Source organism: Falco biarmicus, chromosome W (assembly GCF_023638135.1).
Source record: "Falco biarmicus isolate bFalBia1 chromosome W, bFalBia1.pri, whole genome shotgun sequence".
In the NCBI taxonomy this organism is placed as follows: domain Eukaryota; kingdom Metazoa; phylum Chordata; class Aves; order Falconiformes; family Falconidae; genus Falco; species Falco biarmicus.
Genome location: NC_079310.1, coordinates 17103675 through 17126383, shown reverse-complemented (window position 1 = coordinate 17126383; position 22709 = coordinate 17103675). Strand labels below are relative to the sequence as shown.

Sequence of the window (22709 nt, the reverse complement as noted above, 5' to 3'; positions counted from 1 at the left end):
GTTGCTATTGATTTTTATTATTAGCACAGGGACACAAGTGTGAAGACTTTGATAGGATGTGTTACGTGAATCTGAGTGACCACTCTGAATCAATCCACAAAAGTATACAAAACTCAAAAGCCTTAAAAGAAAGATCTGCAACAGAGCCAGGGGCGGGATGCCTTTGGTCTCTTCTCACGGCTGGGAAACTTTGGGCCATGACTCAAAAGTATTACAGGTTTTATTATAATTATCTTTAACCACCTTATTGATGTTTGCCTTATGTCTCCCATACCTTTTTTTCCTGTATTCAGTGTTAAGTTGATTGTAACATAAATCAGGTCATGGTCACCCAGCTACACACAACCTTTGCCTTGTCGCAATTAACAAGCAAAAAAGAGGAGGTTACAGAATGTCTGAAGAGAGATGTAGGAGAGGAAACTGGAGAATATTTGACCTAACAAGAGATGAGAGAACAGCTGGGTATTGTGAAGGAGAGTAGGAAAGATAAACATGGTTATCTAGTGTTTAATAGGTGTCTGCATGCTTGTAGAGATATATAGCTATGTAACTGCATGAATGATTTCTGCCCCGAGCCTGGTGGAGCATACAGCTGCGGTTTGTCCGGGCTCAGAGATGTAAATAGGGGCTTCTCTGTTATGGTAAAAGTGTTTCTCTTTGCATAAAAAAGAGAGGGAATGAAGGGAATGACCCCAGAGGTATGTTCAGAGAAGGCATGCGATGTTTGGAACTTTTTGACTGAACCAGTTCTTGTTTGGTGTGCCCTTCCATCTATGTATAATGTTAATCCAAAAGAAGCTGATATTGTTCACACTTTGTCGATAATTGTCTTTCTGTAGATACTAATGTAGTAGGAGGCTATGATGGGAACGTGTCGCAGCGGTTCTTCTCTTATCCAGAGTAACAGCAGGGAAAGCATTAAAGAGTTAAATCACCTTGTTTGGTAGGCAGTTCAGAATGTGAGTCAAAATTGCCACTGCTTTTTGTCCTTGGTTCAAGGACATGGCTGTGAGGATTTGGATGGTATGTGCTGCGTGGATTTTAGGCGCCCCATTGCAGCAACATGTTATCAAAATCTGAGAAAATTTCAGCCTTTTTGGCATCCATTCACTCAATTGGCAGTATTGTTTGTTTGCTATTGCCTTGGTTGCTGTCATGTTTGCAAGGGCCCTGCAGAACATGGCAAACCTGGTACTAGCTGTTCAAAAACAAAAAAGGGAAATTGTAAAACTGTACGGAACAAGGACAGTGGGTTATTTTGACATTGATAATATGTCTTAGTTGGTTTTTTATTTGTTCTATTACTTGTGCCTTGTTTTTGCTCGGTTTCAGGGGTTCTTTTGTGCAACAGGAAGGGGGAGATGCAGGAGCAGGCTGGAAACTAGGACCATGCGTGGCAATCAGCTGAGGGGAATGTGCTCGAGCTTGTCTAGACAACAATTAACATGATGAGGCATGTTTACAGAGCACAGGGGAGTGGGAGACTGATGGCGCCAAGGAAAGGCAACACCTTGCTGTTAATTGCTGGTAGTTAACCACCAATCAGGGATTGCCTAGTATGCAAGGCTTAGCTTCAAGAACCAATCTGTTTAAAACGCGCAGCTTCTGAAAGTGTATAAAAACGCGTGCTTCTGTACAATAAATTGACATTTGCTTGCATCAAGCTGCGTCCCATCTCTTCATTCACCGCAGTATATGGTCCTCCCACTTTCCTGCTGGGTAGCCCTGGCCAAGCCCTATCTCCACAAATTAGAAATAAACTTTTTGGTAGTTGCCTAGGCAGGGCCACATCTGGGGCAGGTTGTGTACAATTATGCCCTACAGACACACACCAGTTTGATTCATTTCTCCACAAGTGATTGTCAAGTGTGACATTTTTCACTCCCACCCCATTGTGCCAATGAATAGCTGCTTTATGTGTGAAATTAAAAAAACCCGCAGAATTCCACCCCTAAAGTCCCTAGAATATCAAGTTCTTAGGTTTCCAGAGGACTGACAAACTATCATCCCAGACATCCCACCACTGGGCACATTGTCATAGTTTTACACTTGTTCTATCTCAATGTTGACGGTTTTTCCATTATCCACTGACTCTCTACCCGTTTGATGGAACCCCAATTCCTGCACTGCTTTTCCACTGATCCGCCAGACCCCCTTTCACCCTCCCCCAAAATACAATCAAGTCATCGGGGGGGGGGGATGTCTGGTTCCTTTTTCAGATCTATAGGACATAGTTCTGTGGGAAGCTAAAAATCCCTCCACTTATAGCAGGTAGAGCTATGGAGCTATGATTGTATGTTTCAGCTAGTTGTAGACTTTTCTTCACTGTCTTTCTTAATACAAACACACACTTCTCTGCTTCATCTTTCCTCCACCTGTATTACTGTTTTCTTGCTGTTCTTTCAGCCATTCTGAGTGCTCTTCCAGCCTGATTAGATACTTAAAGTCTCATTTTTTACTGGCAGCAAAAAAGGGTTCTCATTCTTTGAAATATGACTCTGCTCCTGGTTTTCTAATTACCACATGATTATAATGCAGGCCAGACAGAATTTGCTCAACTAATGTGACTCCCTCCAGCACTTCTCAGCCCACTGTACTTTCACACCTTTGTTCTGTAAACCACCCCAAACGTTGGCCTTCTCTTTCTCAAAAAAAGATTATGACCCCCATGGGCTTTCCTCCAATGACCTTTTGTACTTGCATGTTTTCATCTACAAAGCTATAAAGTTCTTCAAAAGTTTTTGCTGCTGCTTGAGAACATATGCAAACCCACAACAATTAGTCCTCAATGGTTCACCTCTCCCAATGTCTGTTACATGACCCAGATCACAGGCTCTCCCCATCTATCTCAGCTACATTGGGCACCACCATTACTGCTCATTACTTGTGGCCTCATATAAACTTCAAATGTCCAAATCAGTTTGCCCCACATTGGGCACCAATTGTTGCAATTGAGCTACAGCAGTCAGGAAATAATACAACACAAATAAATCAGAAAGCAGTAAAAAGCTTTACCATTGGTCAAGCTCTACTGTCCATGCTGTTTCTACATCCTCCAGAGACCAGACCACACTCCTCCTTGTCTCTGCTTCATCAAGGTTTTTCTCCCACCCTCCTCAGAGCTATTTAACCACTTTGCTGTAGGATCACAGCTGCACATTGTCAAAGCAAGGCCACAACTGCATATTATCAATGTCAATCAACCCACTGTCTTCATTCCTCTACAAGTCCCAAGGGAAGGATGTGTGCCTACACAATGTCATTTGGATGAGGGGAAATGGAGGAAGCTTGTGTGCAGAGAGGAGGACACAGTTGTGATTCCTGCCTGCACATCTCCCCCTGGCTGTACCTCAGTGAGGAATCCACACTGTCCCTGCAGCACACACCGCTGGGGCGCCTGGGAGAGTGATACTTGGGAAGCACAAATGGAAGGGTTTATTCAGACAAAATACAGGTCAGGGAAATAAAAACTAGTAAATGCTAGAGGAAAGGAACCAAGTGAAGCAGAGGGAAGTTTGGTTGTTTGGTTTTTTTAAAGTAAAACTTGATCTTCTTTACTGGTAGACTGAATCTTATGCTTTAGGCAAGGAGAAGTGCAGAGGTTAGAAATGTGCGTGTAATGTACTGTTGCTGGTAAGGAAAGCACCACAGATGCAAAAGCAGTGCTGCCCAGCAGTGCCAACAGCTCTGCAAGTCCCCCCCATGTGCTATGCTTTGCCTGAGTTTCAACTAGTCTCTTCCTCTGCATGTTGTATTAGAGTACATAGATTTGCTGTTACCTTCCATGATGCTTCCCTGTAGCCTCTCTTTTTGCTTCATTTTAACTAGATATGAATGTTTAGGCAGACTTTGCAATAAAAGATATATTAACAATATACATCTGTTGCTTGCACTGTTAGGTGAGGGAATTTGGAATACCAGTTAATGTTTTAGTTCCTTTCTCTCCCTCAGCAGGTCCTAAGAGGCTTAGGCTATATAAAAACATTAACTTTTGATAACTGTCAAATTGTGACTGAAATGGCTGAAACCGAAGTTTGAAACAATCGATGGAGGAGAAAACTGGGGTGGATTAGGGAGATTGGGAGATTTAGGAAAGGAAAAGGTAGAAACCCAGACAAGAGCAGATGTATAAGGACCATGCTGCATTTCACTCCTAAGCAAGTGCCTAGCAGCAGCAGTGCATTCATGGACTACTCCAGGACAATTGGCTTGTGCTTTTGGAGCTGTATATAGCCCTTGGGCTCCTGTGGGGTGGCTCAGGGAGGGTGCTTGTCATGGTTTAACCCTGGCTGGTAATTAAATACCATGCAGCCACTCACTCGCTCCCTCCTCACCCAGAGGGATAGGGAGGAGAGTTGGAAAGGAATGTAAAACTCAAGGGTTCAGATAAGAACAATTTAATAATTGAAATAGAATAAAAATGAAAGAACAATAATAACAACAATGACAACAACAGTTATAATGGAAAGGGAAAGAATAACATCCCGAAGGAAAGGAAGAAAGGAACAGTTGGTACACAATACAACTGCTCACCACCTACCACCCAACCAATGCCCAGACAGTCCCCCAGAAAATGATCTGCCTGCTCCAGCCAACCACCCAGGTTTATATACCAGGCATGACATCCCATGGTATGGAATACCTCTTTGGCTAGTTTGGGTCAGCTGACCTGGCTGTGTCCCATTCCTTGTGCCCCTCCAGCCTTCTTGCTAACAAGGCCTGAGGAACTGAAAAGTATCACATCAAAACCAAAACATAGCACCATACTAGCTCCTAAGAAGATAATTAACTCCATCCCAGTTGAAACCAGGATAGTGCTGAAGTGCAGTCTCTGGGGGGGTGACTCAGAGGTAGCAGGTGGGACATGCTGGTGTTGGAGGAGTGGATTTGTCTAATGGTGCTACAGGAGGAGGCATGTACTGTGGTATGTGGATGTGAGAATGTACTCGTTCTACAGAGCTGCTGGGGAGCTGTATTGGTGCACAGGTGTGTGCACAGGTGAGCTTGGTGAGACTGAGGATGGCCTGGTAGAGACACCTGCAGGAGCTGCTGTGGGTGTGTGTGGGCTGCAGGCTACAAACAAGTTAAAATTGTGTGGTGTTCAGGGAGTTTATGGAAAGATTAAGTACAGTTGTAATGAAAATACTTTTTGCTGGGTGTATAAAGCTTTTTATTTCCATTTTTTTTTCCTTTGGGGAGATAACAAATTATTATTTAAGTTTCCTTTTTTACCGTATTGCTTGTGTTTTCCTCTCAAATGCAATGGAGTAAGGGGTTGCTTGTTTGTGCTATGGCTCATTAAGGGAGGGTGTTGGGGAGCAGTTGCATTGGATTAGTGTTCTTTAGAAACCCCAATTCTTGGTACTCTTAGGACAAAGTATAGATGTGAAATCAGTGTGAACATGCACTTTTATATCGGTGCATGGCTGCTCTTCTGATTGCTTCTTGCATGTGTAGGAAATATGATAAAGTATGATAGATTACATTTTAAAATACACTATATTTGAGAGGGAAAATTCTTATTCCTACTGAAATGTTATTGGTTTTATTGTAGTTTATGGGGGCTTGCTGGCTTTGGATCTTTCACTAGAGAAGTCAGAGCAAGGGCAACTCCAGCTTAACAGTCTGTGTTAGCAATTGGTTTTAAAATGATGGTTTGTATTAAACTGCAGGCAATTTAATTTTACTTGAATTACCAACTGGTTGAATGACCATAAGAAGTGGCTATCAGAATACAATTTTAGGGGGCTTCCCTCCTATGTTGTGACACTTAATGTTGTATCAGCCTAGAAGGGAGACAAGTCTTTGTGGAGTGCACCTCAGGAAACATTCCCACCTGTGGTAGACTCTCTTAAGTGGTGTAGTTTTTTTTATGGTATTTTATTTACTTACCATTTAGTTTTCTGTTCATTGAGGTTTTTAACTTATGCACTGACTGTCCTGTTAGAGCCTTTGCTAGTGGATCAAATCTGAGCTAGTTTATGGTATGTGGCCAGGAATGATCTTCTATTTTTTTTTTATTATTTTTTTTAACCCCTCTTCTTCTTGCCTCTATCTGCATTTCTCAGTGCAGGCATTAAAATAACTTCGTAACTTCTGGAAAATTTTCCCATCTGTTAATTGATCTTTTGTGTTTCCTTTTTAGGCCGAATTCACCAAGCTATGGTAACGTCCCTAAATGAAGATAATGAAAGTGTAACTGTTGAATGGATTGAGAATGGAGATACTAAAGGCAAAGAGGTAAACATAATTATTTTAGAACTTTTCTCTTTTAAAAAATATGTAGTTTATATGGATATTTGGATTTTGCACTGGAAACAAAGAGAAAATATAAATCTTAATTTACTTGATGATTCTTTGGTTACAGACTGTTTTGAATAGGAGATACTGGGCAAATGCTGGTATCTGTTGTATTAAATTTGACTTCCTGAGCTCTGTGTCATAGCTTTCAAATAGTGCTTTTCATCTTTTAATTTTGAACCAGATTACAAAGGTTGACCTTGTTACTCCTTTTTACAAGTAGAAAAATCAAGTTTTTGAGAGGGAGAATGACTTGCAGTTCAGACAAGAAACCAGTGGTAGCTGGATTAGAAATCTTTTTGTGTTTGTATTATTGAAGGATTGAACTGCTAGTTTGTTTGTTTATTTTAGGCAGCAACTTTTCAGCCTTGCTTTCCTTAAGGAATTGTGTCTGTGTGTGTGACCCAGTTATACTTTGCTATCCCCTCTTCCTGTAAATTTTGGAACACGTTAGCCAGTTTCAGCTGAGATTTGGAGAAGCAGCTCAGAAATAATTACACTTCACCAGTTTTGTCAAATAACAGGGGGGAAAAAAATTGTGAGAATGTCCTGGTGATCTCATCAGCTGACCTCATCCCTCTGGACACAGAACCTGTACGGTAGTGAGGCCTTTGAAAGGCCTAGCCAGAGGAAATGGCAGTTTATAGAGACCAAATCTATTTAAGATTTTTAGGAAACCAAGTTTCAATAGATCTGAAACCAGCTATTTTTAAGATCCTACCCCTCCCCCCCCCTTACATTTTACAGCATTTTGAATGAGGAACACTTACGGGGGGGGAAGCAGGATAAATTCAACATGGCTTCAACTGCACTTTTATTTTTTGAGTGGTTGTAATTCATCTGTTTCTTTTGCACTGTCTGGGAAATTTCAAATAATTGAGATCTCTTTCTTTTTATGTTACAGAATGTCTTTTATATTCTGCAGTAATTGTCAAATTACCACAGTAATACTAGCTACTTCTGTATGAATTTAATCACTTTAAAAAATTATGAATATCTATTGGTCATTTTTAATTAATCCCTTTTCTGAAGGGTGTGTTTGCACCTAATAAAAAGACCAAAGTTTATACTGTTTTTAGTGAACATAAAATAAGATCATTCAGGTTATAGAATTAACAAATTGTGGGGTAAAGCCACTAAATATATTTTTTTAGTTTAAAACATAACACAAGAAATGGAGAGGGTGAATATTTTTCTAAGACTCATAAATGCGTTATATATTCTTTTACACAGATTGACTTGGAGAGCATATTTTCACTTAACCCAGATCTTGCACCTGATGAAGATATTGAACCTAGTCCAGAGATGCCACCACTACCTATTCCAGCAGCCAAAGTAAACAAAACTGTGAAGGTTGGTAATACCTATGCAACATGCTCAAATTAAACTTATAGTACTCCTATACATGTTTGTATGTTTGAATTTTTAAATCTAACTTTTGTGTCTGTGTAGCTATTTGATAACTGTGTTCCTTTCTTTTTCCTATGGTGAATAGGGGTTTCTAAAAAATTTTCTGAGAACAGGTTTGGCAGAGAGGGAGTTGGGGATTAATATTTATATAACTAAATATATCTCAAGGAAAAAATATAGAAAAGGTTTTGCAGGTTGTTTTGAAACAGTACTCATAGTTCAAGCAGTCTTCACCCTAGGATCTTCAGGGAAGGATTTGGCAGCAATCACTTCTCTATTGCTGATGTTGTGTTATTTTTATTCACTGGAAAGAAGCACAGGTGGGGCTGCAGTTTGTTTTCAATAATAAGGTGATCAAATAATAGAGATTTCTTTCTTTATAGAGTCGACGAACTGTGGCACCTATTAAGAATGACACTCCTGCCAGAGATAACAGAGGTAAATATTATCTCTTTCCATTTCAAGGAAGTAAAAAATATGGGAACGTTTTAATCTCATGCTCATCTAACATTCCTTAATAGTTCTTCATTTCTAATTTGGTATGTATGCATGTGACATGTAAAAGACATGGTACATCATTCCTGGATTACTCCTATGTATATTTAGGAATGCATACTGTATGAATAGTATTTATATTTAAATTTAAGCAATGTAGCATTAGGAAAATTAAGCTGAAAGAACTGAAGATGCAAAAATTCAAAGTTAATTAATTATACTACATTATATGTGGACTTTTCCAAGTTAAAGCATCCTCAGTTTGCTTCAGCTTGAGTGTTTCAATATATGTTAAGTAGTGCACTTAAAATTCTTATGCCTTCAATTTTTTAGTTTTGTTTTCTAACAGTCTGTGTGTAAACATTAATTCAAAGAGTACTTAAACCCTACAGGTTATTTCTTGCTCTATGGTTAATAGTGAAAAATCTACAAAAATGCTGAAGTATCACAGGAGGACAAGTGAAAAGTGTGTATTGGATGAATACAGATGTAATACATCTAATAACATGAGAAAAAATAGTTATTGCTTATTGTTTTCATTTTCTCTCCTGCATTAAAGTTAACTTGTACTGATGATGTTGATGATTCTTCTTCCAAACATTAATCTACTGTAATTAATTCAGACTAGATTCCATTCTGTCTGTTTAAACCTGAAACACAAGTGGGTTTGCATATCTTTACAAATGTTTAGATTCTTCTGATGGACAATTGGGATCACTTCCTCTTCTGCCATTTGCCTCTGGGGATGTTAAATCAGAAATCTCATGAGAGGATAATTTTTTTTCAAACTAATATGGTTTAAATTTGAGACATCTTATTGATGGGCTCTCCTCACATCTATACATGTTGTCATTTGTAGTAAATGGTCTGTTTGGTATGAAATAACCCTGTAGCTTGTATTTTAATAGGTCCTGTGCATCTTACTCTTTACAGTCAGCCTAAGTATTTGTTCTTTGTTGGCCTTGTAATTAAAGTTTTCTCAGCACACTGTCTTGTTTCGTGTAGTTAATTCATGCTGTAAACTAGATCTCCTATCATATTTGGAATGATCTGGGGATTTGTCTTGTTTATCCCATTTGATACCTGTTTCCATAGTTGTCTCCGTGTTGCACAGCGTGCTGGCTTTCATTTGGAATGTCATCTCTAGGCTACCAAATAAAGTTGTTACCTTCACTTTCATACTCCTCTGGCAGACCTTATTAGGAACATGCATAGGAAACTGGCCAGCTGAAGCAGAGCTGCTTGAAGCAACTCTTTAAAAAACAACTTAAAACATTCAGCTCTACCAAAGAGGCTTGCATGCATGCCACTCCCACTGCATTTACTGGGAACAGACATCAATCTGCATCTTGAGAAGTTGGCATCCTTATCACATATCGAATGAATAAGTTTAGGTAGACATACTGATTGTATCTGTATCCCTTTCAGCATAGTGACAAAAAGGTTTGTTTCTTCCACTCATAGGTTGAGTTGCACTTTGCTGCCTTTTATTTGTATCCCTCTACTTGTCCACAGGTTGTTACAGAATGGTCCCACCCCATTGAATCTACATCTAGAGAATATGAAACAATGGGTCCATTTTTTTCTTACTGGGTTTTTGGGTATAATTACAATATAAATAAAATTTCAACACTTTAAACTTCAAAACTGCATATCTCCAAGTACATACTTCATTCTATGCACATCAATTCTACTAATTCTGTAGTAGAGTATTTAAAAATATGCATGTGCAGCATTGGTACTTAATAATTATGTTTTGTTGTTGTATAACACTAGGATAAAAAAGCTGCATACCTAATGTCTTCATTAATAGACTTTCTATATGTATGGCTCCCCCTTTCCCCAATAAATTGTTGTATCTTGAAAGGGGCCTCATTTTATCTTGCCATAATAAAGTATTTCAGAATCGGAATTGTTACTCTTCTATATCTAGATGAACTTTGATTTTTTTTTTTTTTTTTTTTTTTTTGCAGTGGTTGGTTCTGCACGCATGCGTCTTACTCAGCTTCCTGAACAGTCTTCCTCCTCACAACAGAATGGTAGTGTTTCAGATATATCTCCGGTTCAAGCTGCAAAAAAGGAATTTGGACCTCCTTGTATGTAAACTGTGTATCAAGGATTCATTCATTCTGGGCATTACATGTACATTCTTTTGGATTATATTGTTGTCCATAAATGAGAAATGGTCTATATATGCAGTTGCCTGTAGGCTTCCTCATGAACTTTTTCAGAGTGCTGTGGCTAAACAGATGTTCACTTTTATCATAGTTATTCTAATATTTGGAATTTGGTTTTCCTCTAACTTTTTTTTAACCATGGTGGTGTGTGTGTTTTATGTTTTTGTTTTTTTTTTTTAATTTGACTGGGCTTTCTTTTAATTCAGACCAAGAGATCACATGTATCCAAATATCATCACATGTCCAAATATATTTTGGGGGTCATTGTCCTTATATTTTCAGTTGTGCAATTATTGTCCCATTTCCATGATTTTTTCTAATTTATTTATTCTATAATTTTTTTAAATTACTGTAATTATTCTGTACTAATACTGATTTGCTTTAAAAGACAGTTGATATAAATAAATGCATTCTAATTATTCATAAATTAGTAGAAATGTTATAGTGTAAATACTAAATTCATGCAACAATATTTTTAAATTACATCGTTTTCTTTAAGCACGTAGAAAATCTAACTGTGTAAAAGAGGTTGAAAAATTGCAAGAGAAACGTGAAAAGAGAAGGTTACAGCAGCAGGAACTTAGAGAAAAAAGAGCTCAGGTTAGTATTTTTAGCTCGGATGGAAAACATGTCAGGAAGATAAGATGTTTGCAAAATTATTGTGCTTTTTTTAAGTCTCCCATATTTTTAATGAACTTTAATCTTGAAATTAAATGTTTTCATCCTGTATATAATTTTGATAAATATTTTGGCGCGTGGTTGCATTGCTCTGATAACAATTTCTTTAGACAGTTTTTCCCCTTTTTCTTCCTACAGAAATAATTGCTTATCTTTCTGTATGTTATTTAAAAATCAAGTACTGACGATGGCTATTTCTTAAGGAAAATATATTGATGAAAATAATCAAATCTTTGGCTTTAAGATAGGGCTGTTATTCTGCAGGAAGTATTGCAACATTATGATAAATTGTTCTTTATTATCTTTGATGTTTCATAGGAGATCTTTCTGAGGCCCATGTTTGAACAGTGATACTTTTTTCTCCCTTTACACCTATCTATGCATTTCTAATTTAGTTTTGCATCATGCAAACAGCTTGGCAGCAAGTTGTTAGATGCTTGTGTGAAAGAAATGAAGTTAATCATTTGAGAAAATCTTTTAATATTAAATGACTTTCTGTCACAGTAGTGTAAAAGCTTTTACACTACTAGTAACGTAATCTTGTTGGCAGGCCTATGTGTATGTGTTAGTCTATCGAAAGAGATACTACCAATTTGCTGTTGACATGAGAAGTACCACCACCAAATAAATAATGCAGACAATTTACTTAATGGTTTAATGATGCTTCTAAGTTGACCTAAAATCACTTATATTGAATTCATGTTCTCTAATTTCCATACACTTAAACAAATGCAAAATACTACTGTGGCTTTGTGTGAGGAGCAAATATATTTTGTTTTATATATTTATATTTATATATATATTTTATATATATATATTTATATATTAAAATTCTTTGATGTGGTACTATACCTAAAATTTTCTTTTTATCACTTCTGTGATGACTCCCTTTGCATCTGAGTCAAACTTCTGTATGAGAAAGCTCTGTTTTTCTTGGTGACTTGTATGTATCTATGCTTCATGTTTCTTTGTGTATTCTGTTGCTGTAAAACGCAGCAATAATTAGCCAAACACTGGCTTCTGGTGGGCAAGACCTTTAATATTCTACAAACTCTGTATAGGCAAATACCTCTTCCATAATAAGCAATACCCCTTTCAGAATGTTAGAAGAAAATGTTTTAGCAGGAATACACTTTGTATGGACTTACTGTAAGTAGATTTTAGTTCACTGTAGTTAGGGTGAAAAACTTAAAGGTACGGTCAACTTCTGATTGCCGTGGCACAGTTTTGTCTGAGGTGTGGATCAGCTGTGTCATGGGTGTAGAGACACGAGCTGGCTCCATTTCAGCTTAACCCCAATGCAGTGCTTTCTGAAAGTGCCTATGCTATTTCCACAGCTAGATATGATCCAGGAGTTTTAGCTCATTTGTGGGAAGCCATGCAAAGCTTAATAAGGTCTGAGTACCAGAGCTGGCTATGCATGGCATCAGCAGCATGTCCTGAAATGGGGTAAAAACTGACAGTCACAGGGAGAAGTGACAAGAAGGACATTTGAGCAATTCTGCAGAGAACCAGCTCAGCTGACAGTAGGCTCAGTAGCTCAGGCTTTGTGAGGTTAGAGGGTCTCCATGCATGGTCTCTTACATGTCTGTTTGCTCTGATACTGATGGTTCCAGGTTTAGGGACAGGAGGTCTTGTGAGCCTAGATGTAGCCTATTGTGTATCATTGGGATTGCTTCTGCTTTTTTGGGGGTGAGATGGGGTGGTCTAGGATTGTTAGAAGAGTTTCCAATGCATCCAAGTAACTGTAGAAGTTAACTCAGAACCAGCAAGTAGGATCAGTCTCCTTTAACCAACTCTGATCCAGCACAGTTGTGTTTAGAGCAGCTGGGGCACCTGCACTGTCCTCTGCAGTGTGTTTTGTACCTGTATAATAGAGTGTATCCATTTGTCTGTTGGACTGCCTTATTTCAGATTAAGAAGTGTTGACTATATGTGCCATGTGTTGTGCAATTGTTCTGCTGTGTTTCTTTAATGTGAAAATTCTGGCAAAAGGCAGGATTCATTACTTTCTTGAGTAGATTTTTAATGAGTCATCACTTAGAAATATATATAAAATAGAAAATACTTTTTACTATATACTTCTATTATACCAACCAAAAATATGTAATAGAAAGCATGTAATTGTTTTGTTTTATGATCAGTAAGTTAGCTACACCAGAATGGAAAAAAAACTTGCAGTTGAAATATTTATGGTGTTTTGTAGAAAAATTAACATTTCAGTTAGTGTTGGTTTTTTAACAAGTAAATTTAGAAGATATTGAAATTAGTTCATTTCAGGAAAAAAAAGTATATTAGAAATTCTGTTGCTTACTTCCCTAGGAGGTTGATGCTACAAACCCAAATTATGAAATTATGTGTATGATAAGAGATTTCAGGGGAAGTTTGGATTATAGACCACTGACAACTACAGATCCTGTAAGTACCCCAGTGATGTGGAAATTTTTTATCATTCTGAGTTTTACTGTGTTTCCAATTTTTTCAATGTATGAATATCCTTCTGCCTGTAAACATAAAAAATGAATAACTTAAAATTTATTAGTATTCTTTATAACGGGGGGTTCAATCATTTTTTATGTCACTTAAATATATTTTGACAATAATACCAACATGTACTAATTAGCCTCCATATTGTAGATTTTCCTGGGGTGCTAAGGGATGTGCACACAAAACCATTAAGCTATTCTGAAAATCCCTGTTGAGTATAAAAATTAATATTTGATCTTTGAAGGTGATGAGGGCCTTTGATTTGCAGAGAAGTCAGAGGAGCAGAATCCTTAAATTATGAAGATTATCAGATCTCTGTGGAAATCATAGAATGGTTTGGGTTGGAAGGGACCTTAAATATCATCTAGTTCCAAACCCCCTGCTATGGGCAGGGACACCTTCCATTAGAACAGGTTGCTTAAAGCTCCATCCAACCTGACCTTGAACACTTCTCCAGGAAACCTGTTCCAGTGTCTCACCACCCTCACAGTAAAGTTCTTCCTAATACCTAATCTAAATCTACCGTCTTTCAGCTTAAAGCCATCCCTCTCATCCTATCACCACATACCCTGGAGCCTTCTCTTCTCCAGGCTGAAAAACTCTCTCAGCCTGTCTTCATAGGAGAGGTGCTCCAGCTCTGTGATCGTCTTTGTGGCCCTCCTCTGGACTTGCTTGAGCAGGTCCATGTCCTTCTTATGTTGGGGACCCCAGAGCTGAACGCAGTACTGCAGGTGGGCTCTCACGAGAGCCAAGTAGAGGGGCAGAATCACCTCCCTTGACCTGCTGGCTACACATCTTTTGATGCAGCCCAGGATGCAATTGGCTTTCTGGGCTGCAAGTGCGCATTGCCGGGCCATTTTGAGCTTCTCTACCAACACTCCCAAGTCCTTCTCCCCAGGGCTGCTCTCAATCCATTCTCCGCCCAGCCTGTATTTGTGCTTGGGATTGCTCTGATCCACGTGCAGGACCACAATTGCACTTGGCCTTGTTGAACTTCATGAGGTTTGCATGGGCCCACCTCTCAAGCCTGTCAAGGTCCCTCTGGGTGGCATTCCTTTCCTCCAGTGTTTTGTAGAAGGCCACCAAATTTGTCAGGCATGATTTCCCCTTCGTGAAGCCATGTTGGCTGTCACCAATCACCTCCTTATTTTCCATGTGCCTTAGCATAGTTTCCAGGAGGATCTTCTCCATGATGCTGCCAGGCACAGAGGTGAGACTGACCGGCCTATAGTTCCACGGGTCTTCCTTTTTTCCCTTTTTACAAATGGGGGTTATGTTTCCCCTTTTCCAGTCAGTGGGAGCTTCACTGGACTGCCACGACTGCTCAAATATGATGGATAGTGGCTCAGCCACTTCATCCACCAGTTCCCTCGGGACCCGCGAACATACCTCATCAGGTCCCATGGACCTGTGCACCTTCAGGTTCCTTAGATGGTTTCAAACCTGGTCTTCTCCTACAGTGGGCAGTACTTCATTCTCCCAGTCCCTGCCTTTGGATTGTGTGAGTTGGGCAGCGTGGCTATAGTACTTGCCAGTGAAGACCAAGGCAAAAAAAGTCATTGAGTAACTCAGCCTTCTCCATGTTGGTTTTAGCCATGTCTCCTGTTGTTCATTGGAGGGTACAAGTTCTTTCATCTTCCTTTGTTGTCCAATGTGCCTGAAGAAACCCTTTTTGCTATTTTTCACATCCCTAGCTCAGCTCCAGCTGTGCTTTGGCTTTCCTGATCCCCTCTGTGGACTCCTGGGCCATATCCCTATAATGTCCCCAGGATTTGTATCCCTGCCTCCATTGCCGATGGATTTTGTTATTTTGTTTTAGTTTGGCTAAGAGATCTTGACTTAGCCAAGCTGGCCTCCTGCCTATCTTTTTGCACATTGGGATTGAGAACTCCTGCGCCCTAAGAAAATATTTTCTAGCTCTCATTTACTCCTTTACCTTTGAGGGCAGTTTCCCAAGGGATTCCATGCACCAGTACAGCCAAAAGTTTACTGTTCTGAGTGTTACCAAGATCTCGGAATGAAGAACTTATCAACACCAATGTGATGTAGATAAGCAGACACTTCTTTATTGATGGCCAGGTGCGTGAGTGAGTCTTCTCACGATCAACACACACCAAGTTTCAAAATCAGACACCATATATAAACTTATTCATGCATATTCATTAAGTATTCATGCATAATCATAATATTTCCCGTAAATCATTAACATATTCTCCTCCTATATCCGATTCTGCACAGTAGAGCTTAGAAAGGTCCAGAAATGGGTCTGGGGTACGATTTGGGTAGGTGGTATATGAGTCGGTGGTCGCGATCTCCCCCTGCCGGAATTACCTTTTACTAAAGTTCACGGTTTCTTGGCAGGTAACTACAAGTTGTTCCAGTCTACTCTCCCCAGTTCCCATTAATTCTATATTCTGACATTTCAATACACTTTCTACATACAGAAGTCTAGTCAAATACAACGAAATCTGTAAAATCCCAAATTTTTTACCTAAGTTTTAAACAATGATTCTAGCCCATTCTTCTGGCCTTGCTACAGGGCTGTACAAAGGATTTTCTAGCAGCTTTTGCTGTGCAACTACAAGTTTCATTAAAATATATTTCTTATTCCAAATGATTTTTTTAAAATCAAATAAAGTCAATTAATTCTAATTTATTAGCAGATCTGTAACATGAGGTTTAGGATCTTGACTCTACTTTTTACCTGTCCTGTACCTCTGAAGATTGAGAATTCTACCAGTGCATGATCAAAGAGATTGTGACAATTTCTGACAATAACATATCTACCCTGATACAGCTAGATTTGCTTGCAGTGTTCCAAGATGTGGAATCTTCATCTGCATGATCAGATCACTGTCTGCAGGGGGGTTTATTGATGTATGGTTCTCCCTTTTGGGTTCTTGGTTATTGTTCAGACACAAGGGGCTTTTACACGTTCGTATGACTCGCTGTCTTGGAAATTTCTCTTTGTTTAAGCAATTGGTTAATTAATTCAAGAATAGAAGTAACATATCATATAACAGGAATTGGGGTATATTTTACTTTATATTGTTTTCTTTATAGATTGATGAGCACAGGATATGTGTTTGTGTACGAAAACGTCCACTCAATAAAAAAGGTATGGCCATTTAAGATTTTGCCAATTTTTTTTGGCTGAAAAGCTTCTTCTGATAGTAATGTTATTTGTATTAAAGAGATCTAGAAATACTGATCAAAAGTGAAATTGTTATGCTAGACAATATGTGTGAGGGACCCAGAAAATTCATAACTTGTCATAATCCGGATAAAGATGGGGAGAAAAGTTGTTTAACTGTCACCATTTTATGTACTGGGAGCTGAGGCACAGAGAGACTGTAATGTTTTCCCAAGGTCATCTAGGATGTATTTAGTTCATCTGGGAATTAATTCTATTGTAATTTCTTCAGTATTCTTACATTGTGTTAGGATGTCGTGGTTTAACCCCAACTGGCAACTAAGTACCACACAGCCACTCTCGTTCCCCCCTGCCCTCCGGTGGGATGAGGATGGGGATTGGAAAATGGTAAAACTTGTGGGTTCAGATAAGGAAAATTTAATAATTGAAATAAAGTAAGTATTATTTTAATTATAGCAGCAACAATTGTAAAGAAAAAGAGAGGAATTAAACCCAGAGGAATAAAAACCCTCAAAAACCCCAAACAAGATGCACAATACAGTTGCTCACCACTCGTTGACTGATGCCCAGCCAGTCCCCGAGCAGTGAACAGCGGCCCCCAGCCAACTCCCCCCATTTTATATACTGAGCATGATGTCCTACGGTATGGAATATCCCTTTGGCTAGTTCAGGTCAGCTGTCCTGGCTCTGCTCCCTCCCAGCTTCTTGTGCACCTGCTCACTGGCAGAGCATGGGAAACTTGAAAAGTCCTTGTCTTAGGGTAAGCACTTCTTAGCAACAACTAAAACCATCAGTGTGTTATCAACATTATTCTCATACTAAATTCAAAATCACAGCACTCTGCCAGCTACTAGGAAGAAAATTAACACTATCCCAGCTGAAACCAGGACATAAGATCACCATTCTTTTAAACTATTCTTGAAGTGATCTCCTGATCAGTGAGCTGCCCAATGAAAACTTTATGGTTTTTTTTTTTAATATATGTATATTTATACTTTCAAGTGGTCTCAAATCAGACATCAAGGGAACAATTCAGGTGCCTGAATGGTGGTATTTTCTGACATGTAAGGTGCCCAACGGTGTCTAAGAGATCCTTGCAGGGCTAGTGGGTTACAGACAAACTGGGGACTTGTATCTCCTGGAGTTTCTGCTCAGGGCTGGGCAGGATACAGGCATATGAAATGGCACTAAATAATTTTAGGTGCTGGAACCACTCCCTAGGGACTTCTTTTTATGTATGATTACTATTACAACTTTTTTTCTTACTGCCTGCTGATCAGACTGGAGAAGTTTAGATGTTCAACTCCAGTTAAATCCCAATCTATGAATTTCTTTACTTCCAGCGGGAAATTAAGAATCACAAATGCTTCTGGATTGCAGCCTGTCTGAATCTAGCACTAAAGCAAGCTGACTTTCATTTTGAAAGATGTTTCTTTCCTTCTCTTGTTGTCATATTTTGTTTAGCTAAAGGACTCGAAGAACATCACTCTGACTCTGAAACAACATGGGATGCATTTATTATTTTTGTAATGTGAGAACTACACATTGAGGATTATCCAGAGCATATCCAGAAGAAAATGGGAGAATTATATAGGAAAGGGAAAACATATGTTGATATCCGTATATAGTTAGTTTACTTTTGTGTTATTTTTTTTCTCCTCTCTGTTGGTGCTTCCTCTACCTTTTTCTTTTTCTTTATTTTTACTTTTACTGTGTATTGAGTCTGGCTGGGATGGAGCTAATTTTCCCCATAGCAGCCCTCATAGTGCTGTGCTTTGTATTGGTAGCTAGAAAGGTGCTGATACCACACCAGTGTTTTGGCTACTGCTGAGCAGTGCTCACACAGCATCAAGGCTGTCTCTCCAACATTCCCCCCTCGCCACTAGGCTGGGGGTGGCAAGATCCTGGGAAGGGACATAGCCAGGACAGCTGACCCAAACTAACCAAAGGGATATTCCATACCATATGATGTCTGTTCAGCAATAAAATTAAGAGAAAGGAGGAGGAAGGAGGTGGGGCATTCGTTATTTATGATGTTTGTCTTCTGGAGCAACTGCTATGCCTACTGAAGCCCTGCTTCCCAGGAAATGTCCAGACATTGCCTGCTGATGGGAAGTAGAGAATAACATCTTTTGTTTTCCTTTGCTTCTTTGTGCAGCCTTTGCTTTTCCTTTATTTAACTGCCTTTATCTTGACCCATGAGTTCTTTTCCATCTTATGTTCTGCTGAGGAGGGGAGTGATAGAGTGGTTTGGTGGGCACCTAGTGTTCAGCCAAGGTGAACACACTACATACTGCTTTTTTTTATTCCCCATATTTTTTCCTTTATTTATTTGAAAGGAATGCATAATCTCAAAAATTGGTTGACTGAATCTATTTTGCACAACCTATGTAAAAAGGGCACTCAATATACAAGTCTGGTAGCAGTTCAATTTCTGTTTTAGCATTGGAGGTTATCTTTCATAAAATATGACTTAGAAATGTGGTACGTTTGGGGGGAATGTTACCTTCTACCTGCACTGAAGGTGGACAAAGTGAAATTACATTAAATGACAGCAAGTTGTCATGAGGCATGAGTTGGGATTCAGAAGTGGGATTTGATTCTGTGCAAGTTGCATATCTTGGATATTAGTGGTTTGGAGGCTATTAAAAAGTAGTTCTGAGGTGTTGGTAGGAAGATGAATGTCAAAATAAAAATGTGGTATAAAGCCACATGAAATTTTTGAAGCCCATGTCTTAAGAAATTTTACATAGAAATTGAAGAATTACATATTAGTAGATCATAGTAGTAGAAGATCACATATTAGTGATCCTTACTGTACAGATAAAAGTTCTTTATTTTTGTGCATATCATAGATTGCTGGGTTCTCTGTTTTGCTGAGTCATATCATACAACAATTAGCAATAAATTGTAGTGCTGTGTAGTAATTATAACCTGGGAACTCACTATTGAAATCACATCTAGTTGGCTTTTGTTCATTCCCAGTGATAGGAAGCAGCATTAGCATTTTCAGCTTCTTCTGCTTATAAGATAATTTTTAGAAAGGATTTTACTTTAGAGAAATTCTATATTAAAGATGTATACTATACATTCCAGGAGGAATACACAATGAAAATGTGTGTAGAATGAAAACAATTTTTTTCTTTTTGAAAGCTGTGAACATATGACTGTAACTTTAAGGATTTAGGGAAAATAAAAAGACAACATTTTAAAATGAAGCTAAAAGGATAGCGCTATCATTAATGATCTTAGTTTTTCTAATCAACTTTGTACAACCTCTCTGTACTTTCTAGCACTTGGAAAGGATAGTGTGACTAGACTTCCAAAGTGAAATCTTTTACTTAGCAGATTACTATCTAGGTATCAGAAGCCCAAGTCCATTGCATTGTTGTTACTTGGAGGAGTTGTGTTATCTGAGATGTTATAAGAGTGTAAACAATGAAAAAATGTAAAAAATAGTCATGTGTTGCTATTTAAGCATATATATTTCATTTATTTTATAGAGACTTTAATGAAAGACCTTGATGTAATAACAATTCCTAGTAAAGATGTTGTGATGGTACATGAACCAAAACAAAAGGTGGATTTAACAAGGTACCTTGAAAACCAAACTTTTCGTTTTGACTATGCCTTTGATGACACAGCTCCTAATGAAATGGTTTACAGGTATGTGTATATGTGCTTTTTTTGTGAACCTTTTTTCTCATGTATCTCGCACGTCAATAACTGTGGACTTGCCTTGGTCATGGATTTCTGTTATCTGTGTTATCAGATATGTATATTGCTACCTCCATTCTTTTGCCTGTTTACTTTTGTTTTAGCTCTGTTTATCCTGAATTTTTCACGTGCAAATATCATCTCCACTTCTGTTGACCTCAGTCCTGTTCTCAGTCCTCCTCCAAGCCCTGCCTTTCCAGGCTCTAGTGTGTATTGTTTCCTCAGGAGGCAAACAAATCAGGAGAGGGTGGGAAAAGGGGCAGGGGGGAGAGGGTGATTGATTATATTTGCTCTATTGCTGAGATACCCGAGTTAGTTTGTCTGTTGGAAGCAATCTAGATGAAATGCTGAATCTTTCTGATTTAAAAAACAACAGCAACAAAGACACCCACCCACCCTCAGCCCCAAGGTATCTGGATCTCCATTTTCTCCTTTATTCTTCTGTTTCACTTCCACAGTTGGAAAAGAATAATGCACACAGCACTTTAAAAAACTTGTTTAGAAGTAGCTGTTTACCTTGTGCAAGTCGCTAAATATATTAGATACAGTAGCAGGCAAGGTTAGACACCATGACAGGTCATGATCTTGGTACACAGTCTAAATATTGTGAAGATTTTTGCAAGGAATATTGATATTAGAAAGGAATTTAATGAAGATAATTTTCCTTATGCTTAGAAAGTGCTTCCCTTAGCCTTAAGGAGTAGTGACAGAGAAATATCTTAATTCTTGGGTTTAATCCAAAAACTAGGAAGTGAAAGTTGGCATTGTATCCTGATTAATGTTGGATGCTAACACCCTGTTGGTGGATAAGAGAAAATTCATAGTAAAAGAATTATTAAAAGGCCTTGAAAATGAAAACTTGTGCCTTATGCTTGATATAAGTAAGAGGAGAAGGGTAGCAAAAGTAAAATCTTTTTAGTCTGTTAGTTTATACTAATGAAAGACTTCTAAACAGCAAAGCTGTGCCCTTGGAAATTTCTGTGTAATGATTATCTACTGGTAGCATGTTTTCTTTCTTGATACTGAAGAACTGTGGGAGTGATCTAGCTGGTGAGATGTGCCTCTTGCAACAGTTTTCCTCCTGCTTAAAACCCAGTTCTTGTAATCTCCCTCCTTCCTGTTATTTGTCTTTGTGAGCATAGTGTTTAAATGTGAGGGCTGGTTTTTGCATACATTATTATGTTTTTGTACTGAGTTTCTTCTGGACAATTTTTATTAGTTACATAATAAATGAATAGAAATATAGAAAAAACATTGAAAGATGCTTGTATTCATACTGAAACAGTAAATCTCTAGTCTATATAGCAGTACAGGCTTTTTCCTTCTCCCTCATATGGTACAATAATGATTATTATGTGAAGGATAATCTGCTTCAAGGCCTCCTGTAATAACACAATTAAGAGGATAGGTATCATTGTCTGCTCTCACCAGAACTACCAGGGTCACAGGTCACAGTGTGGGGGGGGAGATATGACAAGTTACTCCAGTTTTCTTCAGTATGCTAAAATTACTCACTATATTTCTGTACTGAAAAACATTCTTGAGAAATGTACTATTCTTATTTTTTTATTATTATTTTGCTTAAGCTGTATTTTATGTATTTTTGAATCCATGAGCCACAACACTGAGTTGTAAGCTTTCTTTAGTATTAAAAAAAATGCACTAGTGTGAATGGGTATACTTGTTGAATTTTAAAGGAGAATCCGTTTATATTTCTGAAAGATCAAGATTGCAAATAAAGATTCTACTAGAAGGAAAGTTGAACTGTTTTGGTGTGGTAACATTTGGAGTTGTATAATGATTTACAGAAACTGTTCTAGATATGTTTGTATTTTGCCTTATTTTAAAATACATATAAATAGGACCCTTTTTTATAAATCAGCAAAATAAATAATTTCAAATGCAATTAAACAGAGATAATGGAAAGTACTTCTTAGGTGGATAAGTTTCTTTAAATTTATATCTTCAACACAAAAAGAACAAACACTGAAATATGGGAATATCCTCTTGAGGACAAAAGAAGTATATGTTTGGAGGAAGCAAGAAAGACTAAGGCTGATCGGGAATTATCTGGTACATATTTGATGAAAACTGATGATTCAGTTAAACTTAGATTTTGTTGCATAACCCTTGGTTGCTGAATGGCTCAGTCTTATCCATATTATTTTTGTAAGTGATCTTGTGTTTGTTCCAAAGTGGAATGAAAGGAGGTTGTAACACCTTAGTGTTTCTGTAAACAATCATTCTTCTTTCTGTCACTAAACATACTTTATGTGTAAACACCTGGAAAA

At 38.2% G+C, this 22709-nt stretch overlaps 1 protein-coding gene across 5 annotated transcripts in view; it reads left to right on the top strand.

Annotated features, from left to right (window-relative positions):
* Positions 1-22709, top strand: part of LOC130141970 (kinesin-like protein KIF2A) — an 87504-nt gene that overhangs the window by 28963 nt on the left and 35832 nt on the right. For all 5 annotated transcript variants that reach the window (XR_008819234.1, XM_056323335.1, XM_056323332.1 and 2 more), the window contains 8 exons: positions 6146-6240; positions 7534-7653; positions 8094-8148; positions 10179-10301; positions 10882-10982; positions 13383-13478; positions 16611-16665; positions 20205-20367. Coding sequence is in view for 4 of the 5 variants with exons in the window: in XM_056323335.1 (XP_056179310.1) it covers positions 6146-6240; positions 7534-7653; positions 8094-8148; positions 10179-10301; positions 10882-10982; positions 13383-13478; positions 16611-16665; positions 20205-20367 (808 nt within the window). In the remaining variant the exon portion in view is untranslated. The remainder of the gene's footprint in view (positions 1-6145; positions 6241-7533; positions 7654-8093; positions 8149-10178; positions 10302-10881; positions 10983-13382; positions 13479-16610; positions 16666-20204; positions 20368-22709) is intronic.